Here is a 19,584-nt window from a genome sequence, read left to right as displayed (position 1 = left end):
TGAATCTTGTCAGAGCTGTAAATTCTGCAACATATGAATCTCACAACCAATAATTTAGCACTATTAAGATATTTATATGGATTGTGCAAGGTGCACAGATCAGTTAAGGATAAATTTTTGCTCTTTATTAAGTAGATGAAAGATGACTATTCTTTTCTGAGCTAATTTGATCAATAACCAATCATAATAAATCTTCATGCTATATGAAGGATGGCACATTGAATCTTAAGGATTTCACAATCAATAAGAGTTTTTGTCTTGTTTTAGCTGAAGTTTTGGCTAGAGATATTTTTATGTCTAGGGCTGTTTCCATGTTGAGGAATCAGATCAAGTTACTTGTCCTGTTTATTATTCTTGAAGTTTTCTTTTCTGTAGCCAAGGTCTTCAGGGGGTCTTTCCCTGTCATATCTGATCCATATCGCTCTGGGAAGGGTCCAAAACCTCTTCTCCTTTTCAGTTAACACAAATACAGAGTTTCTCTCCCCAAATAACATGTTCTTGGTCCAGTAACCTGAAATCATCAAAGGTATAGATTGATTCAACTTAGTAGCTTGGCCTCTGCCCCAGAAGATGTTTAATATCATAAATACCACCAAACTTAATATCACCTCCAGTTTGATAATTAACTCAAACAACTCAAAGCAATTAAAGCAATCAATATTAATAAATATTACTAAACACATATTACTGTCTGTCTGAGATAAGGTCTTTTCCTTATCCCCTATTCATGATCAAGGCCTGAGTTATTTGTTCATCTATATAAACTTAAATTCTACCTTTTAGGAGATTAATATCTCGGTGAGTATATATGTATCTCTTTTTTCTTTACATAACTTGAATTAGCATCTTTCCCAATATATTTAACTTTAATTAAATTCCCTTTTATTTTCTGTATGAGCCTATTTTCAGTCTGATTTATGAATGAATGCCATGCGAAGCTATCCCAGAATTCCCATGCAGATCACATTCCTAGAACCCATGGACTTTTTCAAATTTTCTTTAAAGCATTTTTCTTATTTATTCTCCCTCCTATCTCTGTGCCTCTGTTTTCTACATTTGAGGCCTGGATTTCTTTATTCCACGTGTACTTAAAAACATGTAACCAATTGCCATCATTCTCCTTTGTATCCTCAAAAACAATGAAATCAAGTTTCATACATCTCAGTTCTTTATTTCACTGTGAGAGACAACCATTGTCTGTCTCTGCCTTTTGAGTATCTGCTGAGAAACCAATTCTCCCCAATCTAAGTCATGGTGAGCGTTTTCCATCTGAGAATCTCTAATTTTTAATAGTGGGGACAAGCCTACCATGTTGCACACTATCAGTAGTGGTAAGCATTTCAGGTCTGCTCTATGCTCCTGGTGGGATTCTTTTCCCTTCCCCAAAACCTGATTCAGTCTCTCAAGTTCCTTGAGGAAACTGTGGTAGAGTGGGAAGGAAGGGAGAACCCTGTTCCCTGAGGAAGAAGATAGGGGATTAAACTTGGCCTTCTTTACCTCTACCACATGGCCATTGGTCAGCCACAAAAGCCTGAGCAAGATTTAAAAAAGGGGGCTTTTTAAGTGTTTTGTTCCTCCAAGTGGACAGAGCAGCATGAAGCTTCTTACAGACTGCTGACAAGACAGATGCAGGAGCTTGCCTGTTGTTGTCAGAGATGCTTGTGACATTCCTGTTTTGCTTTGTGCAGAGTAGCCTGGCTGCTTTCATGCTTCTCTGGCAGCGTGGTCCTACAGGGAGAAGCTGAGAGACTTTCTGTCCTGGGATTGGTACTTACTCAAAAGTGTCATTTGACTGAGACACTGGGGGCCACTGCAATGGGGACGGGGAGCAATTATCCAAGGGAGGTGATTTAAATGCTCTCCGAGGTGGGTCTGAAATCCTGGCTAACCCCTAGACTGTTGGCAAAGAACCCCGACTGTTCAACATCCTTAGCTATCAGGGAAATGCAAATCAAAACCACTTTGAAATTCTGTTTTCTGTCAAAATGGTTAAGATCAAAACTCAAAGTATGGCTCACGCTGGTAAGAATATGGAGTGGGGAGAACACGCCTCCATTGCTGGTGGAGCTTGTACAGTCACTATACAAATCAATTTTGTGGATTCTCAGAAAATTGGGAATTGATCTACCTAAAGACCCACACCACTCCTGAGCATGTACCCCCAAAGACACTCCATCCTACACAAAGACTCTTGCTCAACTATGTTCAGAGCAACTTTATTGGTAATAGCCAGAAACTGGAAACAACCTAGATGTCCCTCAACAGAAAATGGTTACAGAAAATGTGGTTTATTTACACAATGGAGCATTACTCAGTCATTAAAAGCAATGACATTATGATATTTGCTGTCAAATGGATGAAACTAGAAAAAACATCATCCTGAGCGAGGTATCCACTCACTCATCCAGACCCAGAGAATGCTGCTTCTTAACTCCCATTATGGCACTCTTTCATTGTACAGAGCCTTTCAGTTTTATCCTGTGAGGCTATGGTTCTACCCCTACTTACAGCAATAGTGAAACACAAACCATGGAGAGTGATAAGCCCCCGGCATGGTTAAACATCACATAAAATGGTCTAGTGTATGCAATTCTCTCAGCATGTTTTTGTTTTGTGTTGAAGGATGTAACTCTTATTTCATATTCACATCTTTCTCCCCAGAGACAGAAAACTGCTCTTAAAGTTGCTTTAACCATTTGGTCGTCTTACCTCAGATTCCCACATGCTAGAGTTATAGGTGTAGTCTACCACACTGTGCCTCAAATTGCCTTTCTAAAGCACCAGCTAGTTCCTATTTCATCTGATGGCAAACAGGTTTTCTAGCCCCTCTATCTACACACTGTGGCTGACTCGGGCTCATTTCTTCCTTCACAGTGCCCTCGGAGGGGTCCCACTGAACAGTACTCACAGGTTTTTAAAAGCTATTGAAAATCTCTCTGCACAATCCCTGTCTTAGCTTGCGCGCTTGCAGAGGGGTGAATCCCAGTGGCTCCACAGGTTGCACACTGGGATTTCAAAGACAAACTTGCTGAGACTGTTTATGTTTTGTCCACCACATGATTTTTTCCTCTCCACACACTGGAGCCAAGATGGGGTTGAACTCACTAAGCAGGTAAATCCACTCCTCATTGTGATGATCTCAGCGCCCTGTGTATTCCCTTCCCCAGCTTCTGTTCTTCAAGACAACCAGAAGCTGTCAGTGCACTCACAGCTGGGATTCTAAGTAGCAGCCTGGTACCTGTGTGTTTGAGGATGATTTCTCAACAACACTTTAAAAATACTCCCAAATTGCCAGATCAAAGTCATTTAGAGAAACCTTACCCCTGACTTGTAGATTCCTGCAGAGAAGCTATCTGTATACGCATTGTAGTCCTTAGGGCTCAGGCTGGGTTAAGCTATGGTGATAAACATGACCTGAGACCCAGATGTCATTAAAACTTTGTTGTCTTCTACCTTCCTTTCTTCCCACTGTCCCCTACCCAACAGCCATCTTTCTGGTCCCCTCCCTCTGTTCCCTCCCTCATTTCTGCTCCCTCCCCTATACCTTCTTCTGTTCCCCTCCCCTGTACCCTCCTTCCTTCCTGATTCCCTCCCCTGTACCCCCCTCCTTTCTGATTCTCTCCCCTGTATCCTGTGCTCCCACCGATACTTTTCCTTGATGTCTGTGACTTTCTCATCATTTCCTGTCTCCTTTGCTGGCTCTTTTACCATGCTCTTCCACTCTTTCCTTAGCAGGTTCTTTGACTTATTTGAATCTTCTATATGGAAATCTACATAGTGAATCATTTTAATAAAGCAGGATTATGGATTATTTCTTAGAAATGTCTGCCCTTTCCAGTGTTTTGGAGTGTGTTATAGGAGGGTTGGGATTCTATCCATAGGCTTTAGATGGTTGTGTTTATACATACTTTGAGAAGGGGTCTTGGGGTTGTGTGGGGAGCCGACAGAAGGCGGCTATCATCCTTGCAACCATCTTGAGCCATATACCCTGATAAGAGACTTGATTACATCAGCCTTCAACAGCTGAGCACACTCTGATAACATCTTGGTTTAGATACCCAGGATTTTCCCTTGGGTGTGTAAGACTTAAAGGTGTGTGACTTAAGGTCATGACTTAGAGATCAGATTTAGAGACAAGGCCTAAGGGCATGACTTAAAGACATGGCTTAAAAGTGAGACATATAAAAGGCAAGAGGCAGACAGAAGAGTTGAGTACAACTTGGGAGTAGGAATTAGACACTTGGACTAGAGAACTCAGAAGAAGGATTGTTAGTTATTAGGCACTTGGAAGATCATTAGACATTAGGCACTTAGCACTTGGAAGAAGTAACTTGGAACTTGGAGGCACTAGGGACTAGGAACTAGGGACTAGGAACTCAAGACTTGGGACTTGGACTAGGAAGAAAGACGGAAGAACAAATGGGATTGAATCACACTCTGTCTGGTCTCCATTCTTCCAGTCCGTCCTCACTTTCTCTCTTGCTGAACCCCGACCCTCAGACCGGGGCAGCTTGGGGCAGTGTGAGCTCTAACAGTTTAACCCCAAAAGGCTTTAGGCAGTGTGGGTTCCAACATTGACAGAGCGGTCCGAGACATTTTGGCCCCCAAACCTGGGGTAGTGCAGTTCTCAACATTTCTGGCCCCCAAGCATGGGGCAGCTTGGGCCACAACAGGGTTGAGGCTCGTTTGTCATTTCTCCTTGTGTTTTGCATGTCTCTTAGATATGCTGTTCAGTTTTAACTTTCCTCTTTCTAACTCTATCTGCTTATTTAGTTTTTGTTGAGTCCTTAAGGATTCTTGGGAGGGAACTGTGTTTCTTGCAGTTGTTTAGGACTGGTATTCTATTGTGCCTTCTCTTATTTTTTTTGGCAGTTCTGTTTTCCCTAGCTATAGGACACCATTTAAACTACATTTGGTGTTTCAGTGACAGCAATATTATGATGTTGTTTAGAAAATGTGTGACTCATAGTTTTTTTGAGGAAAAACTATCATTATTTAATTACTGAAATGTAGGAGGAAGCAGGAAACAAAGAAAAGAGGCATAGTCTGTGAGGGAATGCATACAGGTCTGAAGTATAAAAGGTAGCACGGACCTTATTTTAGATGCAAAATGGTAGAAGAGAAGATTTTTTTTTTTAGATACAGAAAATGATGGATAGACACAGTGAGTTAACAATGTGCAAAATTACAAAGAATTGCAAGATAAGAACCAACTGTAAAGAGAATTGAAACTACTAAAATGGGGAGAGAGAGAGAGAGAGAGAGAGAGAGAGAGAGAGAGAGAGAATGAAAACAGACAATGAAATATGGAAAACATGACAGCAAAATTTATATGGAACCAAACCATAGACACTGTTGATGAAATAAAATGCTCTCACGGCAAAAGGAATAAAAAGAGATGGTTTATTTATCCTGGAGCCAAAGATGACTGGCCATGGCCTGATTCAGATCTCTCAAATCCCATGTCCCAATGGGTAGCAATTTTATGAACCTGTTATAGTATCAGAACAAAAGGTCACAAAATAACACATGCTTCAAACATACTGGTGAGTGTATTAGTGAGTTACAGCGAAGTGTGAAACATTGCTACAGGCTCATCTGACTCTTAGACCTTCCATCTCTGGGAACTCAGGGCCTGTTCATACCTTTCAAAGACTTTATCTCATAGTCACAAAAGACATTAGGTCATGCCCAGAGGAAGGGCAGAATGATTATTAAGGGATCTATAGGTGGCTCAAGATAGTGTAGCTCTGGACTTGCAACTTTGTGGTCTCTCTGCATCACTGAAGTTATGCTGGGTCAACTGGCCTTTTTATAGCTTCTTCCTAGGAATTCTCCTTAACACAACTTACCAAACAACCATATAAACAGACAACAGGCAAAGAAAAAGGGACTAACTCTGCTCAGGTTTCACATGTTTATGTTTTTCAATATCAAGGAAGAGATTCCTAGAGCTGCATCTTTATGAAGTCCATTCTTGGAGGTGGAGGATGATGATTGGCAGGTGGGGTGGCTCAGGTGATTGTGACTTCAGGTGGCAGCAGGCAGGGTTAAAGCATGGGCATGCAGGTGCTGACCTCATGGCAACTGGCAGTGAGGCTGACCCCCAGTCCCCAAGGCAATTTTTAAGGTTAGAAATAGGAAGAAGAAACATTACAAGTGCAGGGCAAGTAAAAAGCAAGAGAAATAGATCAGGAGGATTAAACTGTAGGCCTTGACCACGAGAACTTGGCCATGGATACTTATAAACTGTAAATTTGATAATTCCACAGAATAAAAACAACTTTGTTAAATATCAAGAAGACGATGTCAACATTATTTTTCTATTATTGTATAATAGTAGTCTTTGTAAAGGTATTTTAAAATTCTACTCTAATATTTATAATAAATTAGTAAATATAACTTAAATGGTAGTATTAGACATAACAATTTAAATTAGTGATATAACTTAAGAAATTGCAGAAATTATGCCACAGCAAAACACTATTACTAATACAGTATATATTTTTTACAATAGTGACATATGATGTCCTGTGAACACTCAGCACTGAAATTGAATATACACAAGCCACAGTAAACAAACTTAGCGTTATATCTATATATTTACATATTCATTATATATGTGTAACAACAATAATAAAGAAACCATCAATTTGAGGGAAACTCTTCACTTTCACAGTAAAAAAGAAAAATCCATCCTAATTAAAACTGTCTTGAAGACCTGCTGTTGTCTCCTTTGTCTAAAAGGAAGCTATAATGACAAGCAGAGCCAGGCACGGGTGGCGCACGCCTTTAGTCCCAGTACTTGGGAGGCAGAGGCAGGCGGATTTCTGAGTTCCAGGACAGCCTGGTCTACAGAGTGAGTTCCAGGACAGCCAGGGCTATACAGAGAAACCCTGTCTCGAAAAAACAAAAACAAAAACAAAAACAAAAACAAAAACAAAAACAAAAACAAACAAAAAAAAAAAAAAGAAAAGAAAAGAAAAGAAAGAAAGAAGCAGAGTGCTCAGGAGGATTAGGAACTTTCCTTGATGCTGCCTTTTACCAGTGACAATCACAGTTGCTCCTGGCTGCCATCTCGGCAGGTCATTCCTGTTCCTGTTTTTTAGAGAGAGAGAGTGCCAGCAGTTCAGTATTACTGTCATGTTTTAATAAGATAAATTTTAAATTTATTCTCTCTCTCTGTTTTAAAGGAAGAAACTTGGCTGAAAGGGCACATGAAACCATTCTTCCATTTCTGTCTTCAAACAGGGTTCCATCGGTCCTGACTCCCTGTTCACTAGGCTCCACTTCACGCGCCTCGAAGGTTTCCTTCCGCTGTAATTTTTTTACACTCACAACCGTTCTACAACATTTCTTTTCTCTCAGTTTAGGCTGATTTCCATACCCAGTGTCTCTCTCCTTCATGTGCTAATTTATACATGAGATCAGTTAATGTTGAGTTAATGTCTTCCTTCAGGATAACCATTTTGAGTGAGGGTGTGCAAGCTGGGTTTCCAAAGCTCCACATCACTACTGGAAGACTGATTACTTAAATAAACAGCAGTCAGTTAAAATCATCATGGCTTAGAAACATTTAATAAAAGCTGATTGATTATGAAGAGTTTAGATTGTTGAGGTGCACAGCTAGAGACGGGTACAATCTTTTTGTGAGCATGTGTAAATTACATATAAAACATAAGCTCCATGTCCTTTTGAAGAGCCATCTATAAAAGCACTAAAAGCAATTGCTATATGACTTTTAGATGTAATTTTAGTCCATACCTATGACTTTTCTTCAAAAACCTTAAAAGGGATTATTTGGGATAATGATTATCTATAGATCCTAGTGACATGCTAATGCAATGTGCTGATTATTATCAATATGGAGCAAATAATCAACCTGCAGTCTATCTACGGCTGCAGTAGTTTCTGTAGGCTCTTTACCAGTAAGCTGTTAAGATATGTCTGTCCCATCATTGTTAAGTTTATAAGTTTTTGCAAGAAATTACAGACCAGGTGAAGAATTAGGACATGCAGAATTTTCTGTAATTGATAAGAGATTACTTCTATGTGCTACTGCTGCAGCTTTATTTAATGAGCTCATAACCTGCTACATACATTTTTGTTGATGTTACTTTTTTTAAAATTTATTTTTTTGGAAAGAAAAGAGTTTATTTCATCCTATATCTTGAATGGTAGTCAGGATAAGAAATCAAACATGAACTTGTAGGTAGGCACTAAAGAAGAGGGCATGAAGGAATAGAATTACTATCTTGTGCAGACTGATTTCTTATTCCAGCTGTTCAGGGATGGCACTTGCAATAGTAAATCATCAGTCAAGAAAATACGCAATGATCTCCTGCCTGCTAGGCAATCTGATGGAGACATTTTCTCAACTGAAGTTTTCTTTTTCAGTTTGACTCCTGTTAGACTAGATTTGAGTAACAAAACAAAACAAAACAAAAGAAAGAACAAAAGAAATAAAGAAAGAAGGAATAAAAGAAAGAAGGAAAAAAGGAAGGAAGGAAGGAAGAAAGAGAGAAAGAAAGATTTTTCTTAAACAACCAGCTCCTGGTTTTGTTGATTTTTTTAATATAGGTCTTTTTGTTTCTACTTGGTTGATTTCATCCATGAGTTTGATTGTTTCCTGCCATCTACTCCTCTTGGGTGTATTTGCTTCTGTTTGTTCTAGAGCTTTCAGGTGTGCTGTCAAGCTGCTAGTGTATGCTTTCTCCAGTTTCTTTTTGTAGGCAATTAGAACTTTGAGTTTCCCTCTTAGCACTGCTTTCATTGTGTCCCATAAGTTTGGGTATGTTGTGCCTTCATTTTCATTAAATTCTAAAAAGTCTTTAATTTCTTTCTTTATTTCTTCTTTGACCAAGTTATCATTGAGTAGGGTGTTGTCCAGCTTCCATGTGTATGTGGGCTTTCTGTTGTTTTTGTTGTTATTGAAGACCAGCCTTAGTCCCTGGTGATCTGATAGGATACATGGGATTATTTCAGTCTTGTATTTGTTGAGACCTGTCTTGTGACCAAGTATATGGTCAGTTTTGGAGAAGGTACCATGAGGTACTGAGAAGAAGGAATAATCTTTGATTTTAGGATGAAATGTTTTATAGATATCTGTTAAATCCATTTGGTTCATAATTTCTCTAAGTTTCACTGTGTCTCTTTAGTTTCTGTTTCCATGATCTGTCTATTGCTGAGAGTGGGGTGTTGTAGTCTCCCACTATTATTGTGTGTGATACAATGTGTGCTTTGAGCTTTAGTAAAGTTTCTTTTATGAATGTGTGTGCCCTTACATTTGGAGCATAGATGTTCAGAATTGAGGGTTAATCTTGGTAGATTTTTTTTCTTTGATGAGTATGAAGAGTCCTTTTTTATCTTTATTGATAACTTTTGGTTGAAAGTCGAGTTTATTCAATATTAGAATGGCTACTCCAACTTTTTTCTTGGGACCATTTGCTTAGAAAATTGTTTTCCAGCCCTTTCCAGGTAGTTCTCCACCCCCGTCCCCCCCAGTAATGTCTGTCTTTTGACACTGAAGTGAGTTTCCTGTATGCAGCAAAATGTTGGGTCCTGTTTACATATCCAGTCTGTTAGTCTATGTCTTTTTATTGGGGGAATTGAGTCCATTGGTGTTAAGAGATATTAAGAAATATTGATTGTTGCTTCCTGTTATTTTTGTTGTTAGAGGTGGAATTAAGTTTGTGTGGCTATCTTCCTTTGGGTTTGTTGAAAAAAGATTACTTTCTTGCTTTTTCTAGGGTGTAGATTCCTTCCTTGTGTTGGCATTTTCCCTCTATTATCCTTTCTAGGGCTGGATTTGTGGAAAGATATTGTGTAAATTTTGCTTTGTCATAGAATATCTTGGTTTTTTCATCCATGTTAATTGAGAGTTTTACTGGGTATAGTATCCTGGGCTGGCATTTGTGTTCTCTTAGTGTCTGTATGACATCTGCCCAGGATCTTCTAGCTTTCATAGTCTTTGATGAGAAGTCTGGTGTAATTCTGATAGGCCTGCCTTTATATGTTACTTGACCTTTTTACCTTACTACTTTTAATATTCTTTCTTTGTTTTGTGAATTTGGTGTTTTGACTATTATGTGAAGGGATCAATTTCTTTTCTGATCTAGTCTATTTGGAGTTCTGTAGACTTCCTGTATGTTTATGGACATCTCTTTTTTTAGGTTAGGGAAGTTTTTGTCTATAATTTTGTTGAAGATATTTACTGTCCCTTTAAGTTGGGAATCTTCACTCTCTTCTATACCTATCGTCCTTAGGTTTGGTCTTCTTATTGTGCTCTGGATTTCCTGGATGTTTTGGGTTAGGAGCTTTTTGCACTTTGCATTTTCTTTGACAGTTGTGTCAATGTTTTCTATGTAATCTTCTGCACCTGAGATTCTCTCTTCTATCTCTTGTATTCTGTTGGTGATGCTTGCGTCTATGACTCTTGATTTCTTTCATAGGTTTTCTATCTCCAGGGTAGTTTCCCTTTGTGATTTCTTGCTACATACATTTTAAATAGAATTTATCAAAGACTCTCCAGAGAGCTAGATTCTTAGTGGTGCTAGCCAGATATGATCACGTTCGATCTGATCTAGCCTGAATTCTTAAATTTTGCTCTTTTAGTTTAATTACCATGGAAGTTAAGCAATCATTTAAGCATTGATTGATGAGCAGGAGCAGAGAATATTTTTCCTATACTGAATGACCAATAGGAAATTTAATCAGCATCAGCTTAAGTGCTTTATGTCTTAGTTGCAATTGGTTCTAATTTTTCCCCCATGAAGGAAACATTGATCAATCTATTGAGTTATTTCCAATGTTAGTGAAAGCAAATAAAAAACAAATAAGCAAGCAAACAGAAACTAAGCTCTAGGGAAGCCACACTAGCTGTAGGTAGGTGGTGGAGCCCTGTCCACCATTCCGTGGAACTCAGGTGTTGTCTCTGTGCACTGGTGGCCCTGGGTGGAGAGGTCTGACAGGTAGCAAGCAGCTAGAGAGCTCTGAGTCTGAGGCAGTCATGCAGGAGGGCAGTGTGGAGGAGGAGCCTAGTAGTGTGTGGCTCACCTCAAATCAAGTGGCTACAGAGTCTATTCTGCCTACCCTGCCATGATGTAGCTAGCAAAAAAATTTTTCTCTTTTCATTTTATTTTTTAAATAACAGACAGATTTTTATCTCTCCTTTCATGGGCTCTCTTTATATTATTTTCTATGTATATAAAGTTTCAAAGGTGTATTTCTGAATATTTGTTTTTCTCAATCTTAACAAATATTTCAATAACTGTACAAAATACTTTGTTGCAAAGAACTGAGAAGAACTTATGTTAATCCCACTCTTACTAAATTAGTGAACTCTTTTCAGTGAGAGGTTCACATTTTCTGAACCCCTAATTTCTATTTTAATAAAACTCTCCTTATCTTTTCTGAGGGTTGTGTGTCCCACATTGGGTGCTAGTTTCAGGGGACCTTGCAAACATCAAGGTGGGCAAGGAAAGGAACCCTAAGGAGTTGGAAGGAAAACTCTGTTCAGCTCAACTTAGACTAGATTAAACATGGAAAGTCTGATGTCAGGTGGTTTATGGCCAGCATATTTAAACAGTACAATTTGGAAAACAAGTTTACTGGTGTAATACAATCCCTGGTATACAAGGAGACACAATTAAATTATAGTTCTACTCAAAGTACATGGAATTTCTTCTAATAAGATGAGTTCCAGAGATAGGCTGCATGTATTTTCTTAAGAAATCCTCCTTAGGGAAGGATCTGGCCTGGTCTTAGTCATAGCACAGAGGTCATTTGGGCTATTAACTCCCTCTGGTCCTGGTTGTAGGTTGATATGGCCTGGCCCTACAGATAACTCAGATCAGCAGGCTGTTAATCTCCTCCAATTTCCAGCCCTCTGGATGGAAAAATGTTATATATCCTTTCCTTTGAGAGGGCGATCCTGTGTGCTTAACATTCTTGGTTTCCCTAGAGATCTGTGGGCAGAAGGGACCTTCATGCTCACAAGTTTATATAGGCAACTACATTGCTCTGTCCAGAAAACACGTTTTTAAAAGGGTCAATTAACTTATATCCGACTGTTTAGCTTATTTCCTTACCAGGAGAAATTTAAAGTTTATGACTATTTCACCTTATGTGATGACTGCTAAGAACATCTTGAAACCTGACTTTCAGGTTAACTTGGAATATCAGGAAAATGAATTGAGGTTATGAGAGTCCTGCCATGCTTAGAGACTGAAGGCAAGTAACAGAAAGGAGTTAGCTGATATTACAGTGACATGTTTGAAAAGTCCAAGTCTTCCCATGAGTTAAAAGATACCTTTTAAGTGACGAGAGCATCACTTTCAACGTTATGAAAAGCATTATGTTTATATTTGATTTTTTACAATTTCTAAATGTATGTTTAAGTGTTAGGTATTTGAAAATGTAAATTTAAACATACCAAAGAGGATCAATGGTTGGCTTTCAAAGAATCAAAGCAAGTTTTCTGGCTACGTTTTTATCTTTTTTGTATTCCAGATCCATCGAGCTCTCTTTAAAGTAATTTTAAAGCTCCTTTTGATTTGTTCTTTTCTTTTCCCTGTTAGCGTTTCTACAAAAAGGCAGCTGCCTTTGTGCTAAGAGCAGTTGGTAAGCATTCTCCTCAGCTGGCCCAGGCCATAGTTGACTGTGGAGCTCTGGATACACTGGTGATATGCTTGGAGGATTTTGACCCTGGAGTAAAGGAGGCTGCAGCCTGGGCACTTGGATATATTGCAAGACACAATACAGGTAATGGGGAATATTTGGAAACAAAGAAACTCTAGATTTATGACATTATTCAGTTTTAATAAACAGTAGATTAAGTGATTGTATATGTGGTGAAAAGTCACATTTGAATGATAGTCCAGCTATCTGGGATGGAATTGGTCCTCAAAGACTTTGGTAGCCAGTCATAATGTTGCATGCTTATTATCCTGGCATACAGGAAACTGAAGCAGAAAGATTACAAGCTCAGGGTGAGGCTGAATTGCTCCTGTGAGGTCCTGCCTTTAAACCAAAATAAACAAAACCAACTAATATCCTAAATCAACCAGTCAAATAAAAATATCTTTGAGCTGGGCAGTGGTGATGTGTGCCTTTAATCTCAGCACTTGGGAGGCAGAGGCAGGCAGATTTCTGAGTTCGAGGCCAGCCTGGTCTACAGAGTGAGTTCCAGGACAGCCAGGGCTATACAGAGAAACCCTGCCTTGAAACCACTCCCTCCCCCCAAAAAATCCTTGAAATTTGTTATTGAATATATATTGGATTTGTCACCCCACAAGAACTCATTGAGTCTTTGTTATAAGTTGTTTTACATGAAATTTACATAATATAGTATATATTTATTAATAATATATGTATGTTTTCATATGGATATGTTATAAAGAACTACATATTTGTATTACAGTTAGTAGAATTAGGATGCCCTTTTAAAACTTCCAGTTATTTTCATTGTGTTTATGTATAAAATAGCAGCTACTGTGTACTAAATAGTTATGAGCCTGGCTCTGCATTCTACATTTCAGCTAGCTTGTTTAGGTGCTTGCCTCCCTACTAAACAGTGTAACTTAGAAAGGATGTCTGAGGTTATGTGGATGGTAGCACCAGAATTTGGGTTTAATTCTGACGTCCAAGTCCGTGTTAACTACTTGATCATACAACTCTACTATCTGCTTCTGACAACTGATGGCAACCCAGAAATATAGCAACACTGTTAGAGACAGGAAAGAAATAGAACATAATAAAATTAAGCTGAGAAAGAATATTATTATCATAGGCTTTATAATCAATATATTAAAATTCATTTCAAGGCCTCTAGAGTTTGGTGTCTACACAGGCTCATTTAGGGCTGTTATTTACTACCCGTTGGGAAAGTAGGCAGCACTTGTTTTTTGTATAACTAGCATATGCTAGTGATATGCAACAATAGACTTTATTAACACACACACACACACACACACACACACACACACACACACACATACTGTATTTTGTTTTACCCACCTTGCTCCTTCTAACCCCATTACCCACTCTGGTCTGCCTCCCACTAACCCTTGTACTTTCCCTAACTAGTCCTCTGTCTTCATTAGGATTACTATTGCTATCTAACTAATCCTCTGTCTTCATTAGGATTACTATTGCTATCTAACTAGTCCTCTGTCTTCATTAGGATTACTATTGCTATCTAACTAGTCCTCTGTCTTCATTAGGATTACTATTGCTATCTAACTAGTCCTCTGTCTTCATTAGGATTACTATTGCTATCTAACTAGTCCTCTGTCTTCATTAGGATTACTATTGCTATCTAACTAGTCCTCTGTCTTCATTAGGATTACTATTGCTATCTAACTAGTCCTCTGTCTTCATTAGGATTACTATTGCTATCTAACTAGTCCTCTGTCTTCATTAGGATTACTATTGCTATCTAACTAGTCCTCTGTCTTCATTAGGATTACTATTGCTATCTAACTAGTCCTCTGTCTTCATTAGGATTACTATTGCTATGATGAAACACCACGACCGGAACACCGTTGGGAGGAAAGGGCTTATTTGGCTTATATTTCCACATCACAGTTCATCATCAAAGGAAGTCAGGACAGGAAATCAAACCCGTCAAGACTCTGGAGGCAGGACAAGATGCAGAGGCCATGGAGGGGCACTGCTTATTTCTTTCTCCCCATGGCTTGCTCATCCTGCTTTCTTACAGAACTCAGAATCACCAGTCCAGGGATGCTATCACCAACAATGGGGTGGGCTCTCTCCCATTAATCACTAATAACATGCCTTACAGGCTTGCCTGCAGTCTGATCTTATGGAGACCTTCCCTTAATTCCTTCCTCTCAGATGACTTTAGATTGTGTCAAGTTGAGATAAAATTATCCAGCACAGCCTCCTTATACTTTTATTATTTTATTTTGTTTACCCAATGGGTTTCACTGGGGTTGAGAACTTGATCCATGACTACCCAGTCTTGTACCACTTCTGTTTCCCTCTCATCCTTCTCCATGTCCTCTGTGTTCTCACTCTTACTTCCTCTCAGACTCATGGCCTCTTTTATAACTGTTGTTTATATATGTGTGTGTATATCTATATATCTACATTTATCATCTACTGAGTCCAGCTGGTGCTGCCTGGATGTGCATATGTTTAGGGCTGACTAATTAGGATTGGAAACTTGTCCTGAAAACAACTGGTTCTCCTTCCTTCACAGACACCAACAGCCTATCAGTTTTTCATCTAGGGGTGGAGCCTTGTGAAATTCTCCTCTGCCCCTGTTAGCATGTTAACTTGTGGGCCTTTGCAGGTCTTGTTGAGAGTTCATGGGTGCAGCACCCTGTCCTGTCTATAAGATACTGTCTTGTGGCAGTAATCTGCTCCTTAGGCTCTTAAAATCTTTTCCCTGTTCACCTGCCATGTTCTCAAGCCTTAGGTGCAGGAGCTGTGTTATAGATGTTCCATGTGGGGCTAGCTATTTCATGGTCACTTACTCTCTGCATTATCACCAGTTGTAGATATCTCTAACACTCTCAATCCAACTTCAAAAAGAAGCTTCGTTGATGAGCGGTGAGAGCTGCACTGATCCATGTGTATAAAGATAAACATGTACAAAACAGATGGACACTACATTAATTTAGAATATGGTAGTAGAAGGCTCTCATTTGTGGTCTATTTCCATTCTTGGGTTCTTGGCTAGGTTTACAGTACTAGACATATATTCTCAATGTCTTACCTTCAAATCTTCCCATATAGCCCTCCTTGCTCTTTTAAACCATATATATTCTTGAAAACATAAATATGCCCTGCTCTGTCTATATAATGTTATTTGTAGGTATGTTTTGAGACATGACCATTTGGTATTGGACAACCAGTTGGTGCGCTCTTCCCTGGGAACGACCGTTTCTTCTGATTCTAGTATTCCTTAGGTGCCTGTAGTTCTTTGTGTAGGGTTGAATCCTCATGAGCTTCCCCTATCCACCTTAGCATGTCTATTGTTATCTTTCTTTAGATTTGGGAAATCTTCTTTTATAATTTTGCTAAGAATATTTTCTTCTTGTTCTGGGTGTCTTCTTCTTCCTCTATACTACCACCATTTGTAGATTTTCACTTTTCATAGAGCACCAAATTTCCTCCGTGTTCTGTGTCTAGATTTTTAGAGATTTAACATTCTCTTTGACCAACGTATTTATTTCCTCTACCTTGTCTTCATGCCTGACTTTACTTTGTTTAGTCTGCTAGTGAGGCTTTTATTTCAGCATGGCTTGACTTTGCTATTTTTTTTTTTTGTTAAATTCTATTTCTGTATTTTGAATTATTTATATTATTTAATTAAAATTTTTGTGTTTCCATAGTCTTCATTAAAGCATTTATCCACTTTAGGATCCTTGAACAGATTCAGAATTGCTCTTTTGAAGATTTTGTTTTGTGCTTCAGCTAAAATCCTTTTATCAAGGAATATTACAGTAGGAATTCTGTTTTCTGAAGATGGCATATTGTCTTGGTTGTTCATGTTTGTGTTTTTGAGATCTAGGCCTTGGTATTACAATGTTTGTAGTAGTTCTTTGAGTGAATAGCTGGTCTCACTTGTATTGGGTGTGTGTTGAGTTCTGTAGTTGCTGTTACTGAGTCTGGTTGACTGTGGATTAGAGGAGTAATGTTTGGTTTTCACTCCTGGGGCCACACTGGGTTTTGAGGGTTCAGACTCCCAGCAAGTCCCAGATCATTACAGTAGATGAAGTGGCTGCTATGCTAGTAGGTGGGAAAAAGGGACTGACTGGAGGTGTCTTAAGTAGGGTTCAGGCTCTGACTCCATGGAAATCAGAATTTGCAGAAATATGGCTTTTTGCCTACCTCCCCTCTTCATGTTGGGATTTGGTCTGGCTGGCATTGTACAGGTTTTGTGTATGTAGATTGTCATAATGGCTGTGAGCCATAAGTATGGCTACCCTGCTACATGAAAGATAAGATATGGAAGTATAAAGAGAAACCGTTGTTTTGAACAAGATAATTTATGTTTTTTGCTGATGATTTTTTTATTTTATATTTTATTTACATTTCAGATGCCATCCCCCTTTCCCATTTCTTCTCCCTAGAAAACTCCTATCCCATGCCCCCTTTCCCTTTTTGCTTTTATACAATTTTTTTCAAAATGTTAATCAAAGGCTTTATAAGTTTGGTAATGCTCAATCAGAAGTGTAACCTAACACTCAACCTAGATATATCAACTATCTTTGACTGGTGGAAATACATGAACATCTGCCTCCCTGTCTCCCCCCTCTTTCTCTCATCACCTAGCTTCTCCTCTCCTTCATCTTCTCCTCTCCTTATTCCATCTTTTCCTCTCAGTACTCCTTCCCCCTTAGCTCTTCCTACATATCACCTTCCTGTTAAAATAAAACTTTTCTCTCAAAATACAGTTAGAGCATAATTATTCCTAATTGTACCAGTGAGGTACAAGATAGTCCTAATACCCAGTCCATCATTGTGTTGACTAACCAGAACCTCTGTCATCTCTCCTAACTAAAACACTTAGTTTTGAACCTGGCTTTTTTCTTGGCTTTAGAATGAATGTCAGCTGAAAACCATCCACTCAGATCTTTTCTCTCAAAGTAAATAGCCAGGATTGGCTATGAGACTATAGGTCTTCAACCCCGTCAGAAGTCCAGAATGACTGAGTTAACTGAAATTATGGGAAGCACTAAGCAAAGCTTCTAAAACTTAGCCAATTTATAGAGACCGCTGAACACCTGGAAAGCCCCTATACTATCGACCGTTGGAGCATCATATCTTCAGCCTTCTGGCCCAGAATCATCTGACAGACCTTAGTGATGCAGAATTATTAAGGGCTGATTACTCTGTCTAGGCAGATATAATCAGTCGACTATTCTGCAAGTGTGTCCTTTTCTGGACAGTAATTTGTCTGTAGATGGGAAGAGGCAATTCTTGCCTAGTGGCTGTCACCTCACAACTGGAGTAACTCCAAGGATGCTCAATTTCTTCTTAGAATTCAATATAGGAAGCTGTCAGGAGCAGACAGGTCTCTAATCAAAATGAACATTAATATATAAATATTTGTAACATCAATTCTGTGGACTTCTGATGTTTTGAAAACCAACTATCCATGTAAGGTAACCTGGACTGTTGTCTGTTAACTCCTCTCAGCTATTTCTAAATAAAATACTCTCATGGGCGTTGTGCCTGTATAACACATTTAGGAATACAAGGCTTAGACTGATTTGAGATGGTTAGCCTATGAGTTAAGGGACTATAGCAAGTTCATGGCTTCGAGTTTATTGTTAGGCTGATGATTTATTTATTTATCTTTTGCTGGGTACTTGATAAGTACTCTGCACTGAACTTCATCTCCAGCCTTAACTGTATTCTCAGAGTTGTAATTTACTTTTAGAAACTATGTGTGACATTGGAAACCACTGAGTAGGATTCTACCCATGAGTAGAATTAGTTCTATTTTCATGTTACAGATGTTAGGCCTATTATATTCCAGTATACACATATTAAAAAGATACTAATTTAAGTCAAATGGAATTTTTTTGTTTAATTTAGCTTTTTAAGTATTTTTTTTTTTGAGAATTTCATACATGAGACTGTATTTTTTTTATCATTTCCACTCCATTTATATCTCCTATTACATACTTGAAATTTCTTTCAAATGAACGACCTGTTTTCAATTATTATGTGTATATGCATGTGTGCATGTGCTCATGTGCACACACACACATGTTGATTTGCTATGTTGGTAGAATAAGATATGGTTCAGTAGGTAAAATTGCTCTTTTACACAAACATGAAAATCATCTTCAGTGATTTTGCCTGAGCCCTAGGTGTAGGAGTCGCATGGTGGATATATCATTTGGGGCTGTGTACCCTACAGTTGGTCAGTTATTCTCTGTACTTTGACCAGTCATAGATTTCTGTAAAAGTTTCCTCTGCTGAGTACAAGGATACATTTAGAATCCAGTAAGAGATTGCATTGATTTAGGAAAATGGTGGGTCTGGCATCTATAACTCTCTAGCCCATGGTAGTTCTTTAGGTTTACAGTTCCAGCCATGGATTCCCTCCTATTGATCAGACCTTAAATCTTAAATTTAATTAGACAGCTGTTGGTCACCCACAAGATAAAAGTACCACTCTTGCATTATCAGGGGTATCTGTTGGCTGGTCATTATTGAGGTTCACAAGCTCTACAGCTAGTAGCACTGTTGATTGCTTTATTATTTTGACTGCTTGCATGGCACCTTCTGATATTAGATCTAATCCTCAGAGACTAGACTTCCAGGTCAATTTGGGCTCAATTTTTCTAAGCCCAGTGTTTGATCTGTTTCTTTTTAAGACAGGGTCTCTTGTAGCCTAAGCCAGCCTCAGATACATAGTAAGATCAGAACTCCTGATCTTCTTGCCTTATCTTTTAAAGAGGCATGTACCACTATGCCCAGTGGCCAATAATTAACAGAAATTATGAATATTGTATTAATGAATTATACAAATCATGCTTGGAATTCTTTTTTGTTTCCCTCAGATGTATGTGGTGGGTGAGAGAGAAGCAGTGACCACCC

General features: G+C 38.7%; 1 protein-coding gene across 3 annotated transcripts in view; it reads left to right on the top strand.

Annotated features, from left to right (window-relative positions):
• LOC117717868 (sperm-associated antigen 6) overlaps window positions 1–19,584 on the top strand; it is a 62,621-nt gene that overhangs the window by 24,902 nt on the left and 18,135 nt on the right. For all 3 annotated transcript variants that reach the window (XM_034515318.2, XM_076942524.1, XM_076942523.1), the window contains one exon: window positions 12,579–12,762. In XM_034515318.2, the coding sequence (XP_034371209.1) occupies window positions 12,579–12,762 (184 nt within the window). The remainder of the gene's footprint in view (window positions 1–12,578; window positions 12,763–19,584) is intronic.

Source organism: Arvicanthis niloticus, chromosome 12 (assembly GCF_011762505.2).
Source record: "Arvicanthis niloticus isolate mArvNil1 chromosome 12, mArvNil1.pat.X, whole genome shotgun sequence".
Lineage (NCBI taxonomy): Eukaryota > Metazoa > Chordata > Mammalia > Rodentia > Muridae > Arvicanthis > Arvicanthis niloticus.
The sequence above is the reverse complement of the archived record's forward strand: the minus strand, read 5'-3'. Positions and strand labels throughout refer to the sequence as shown.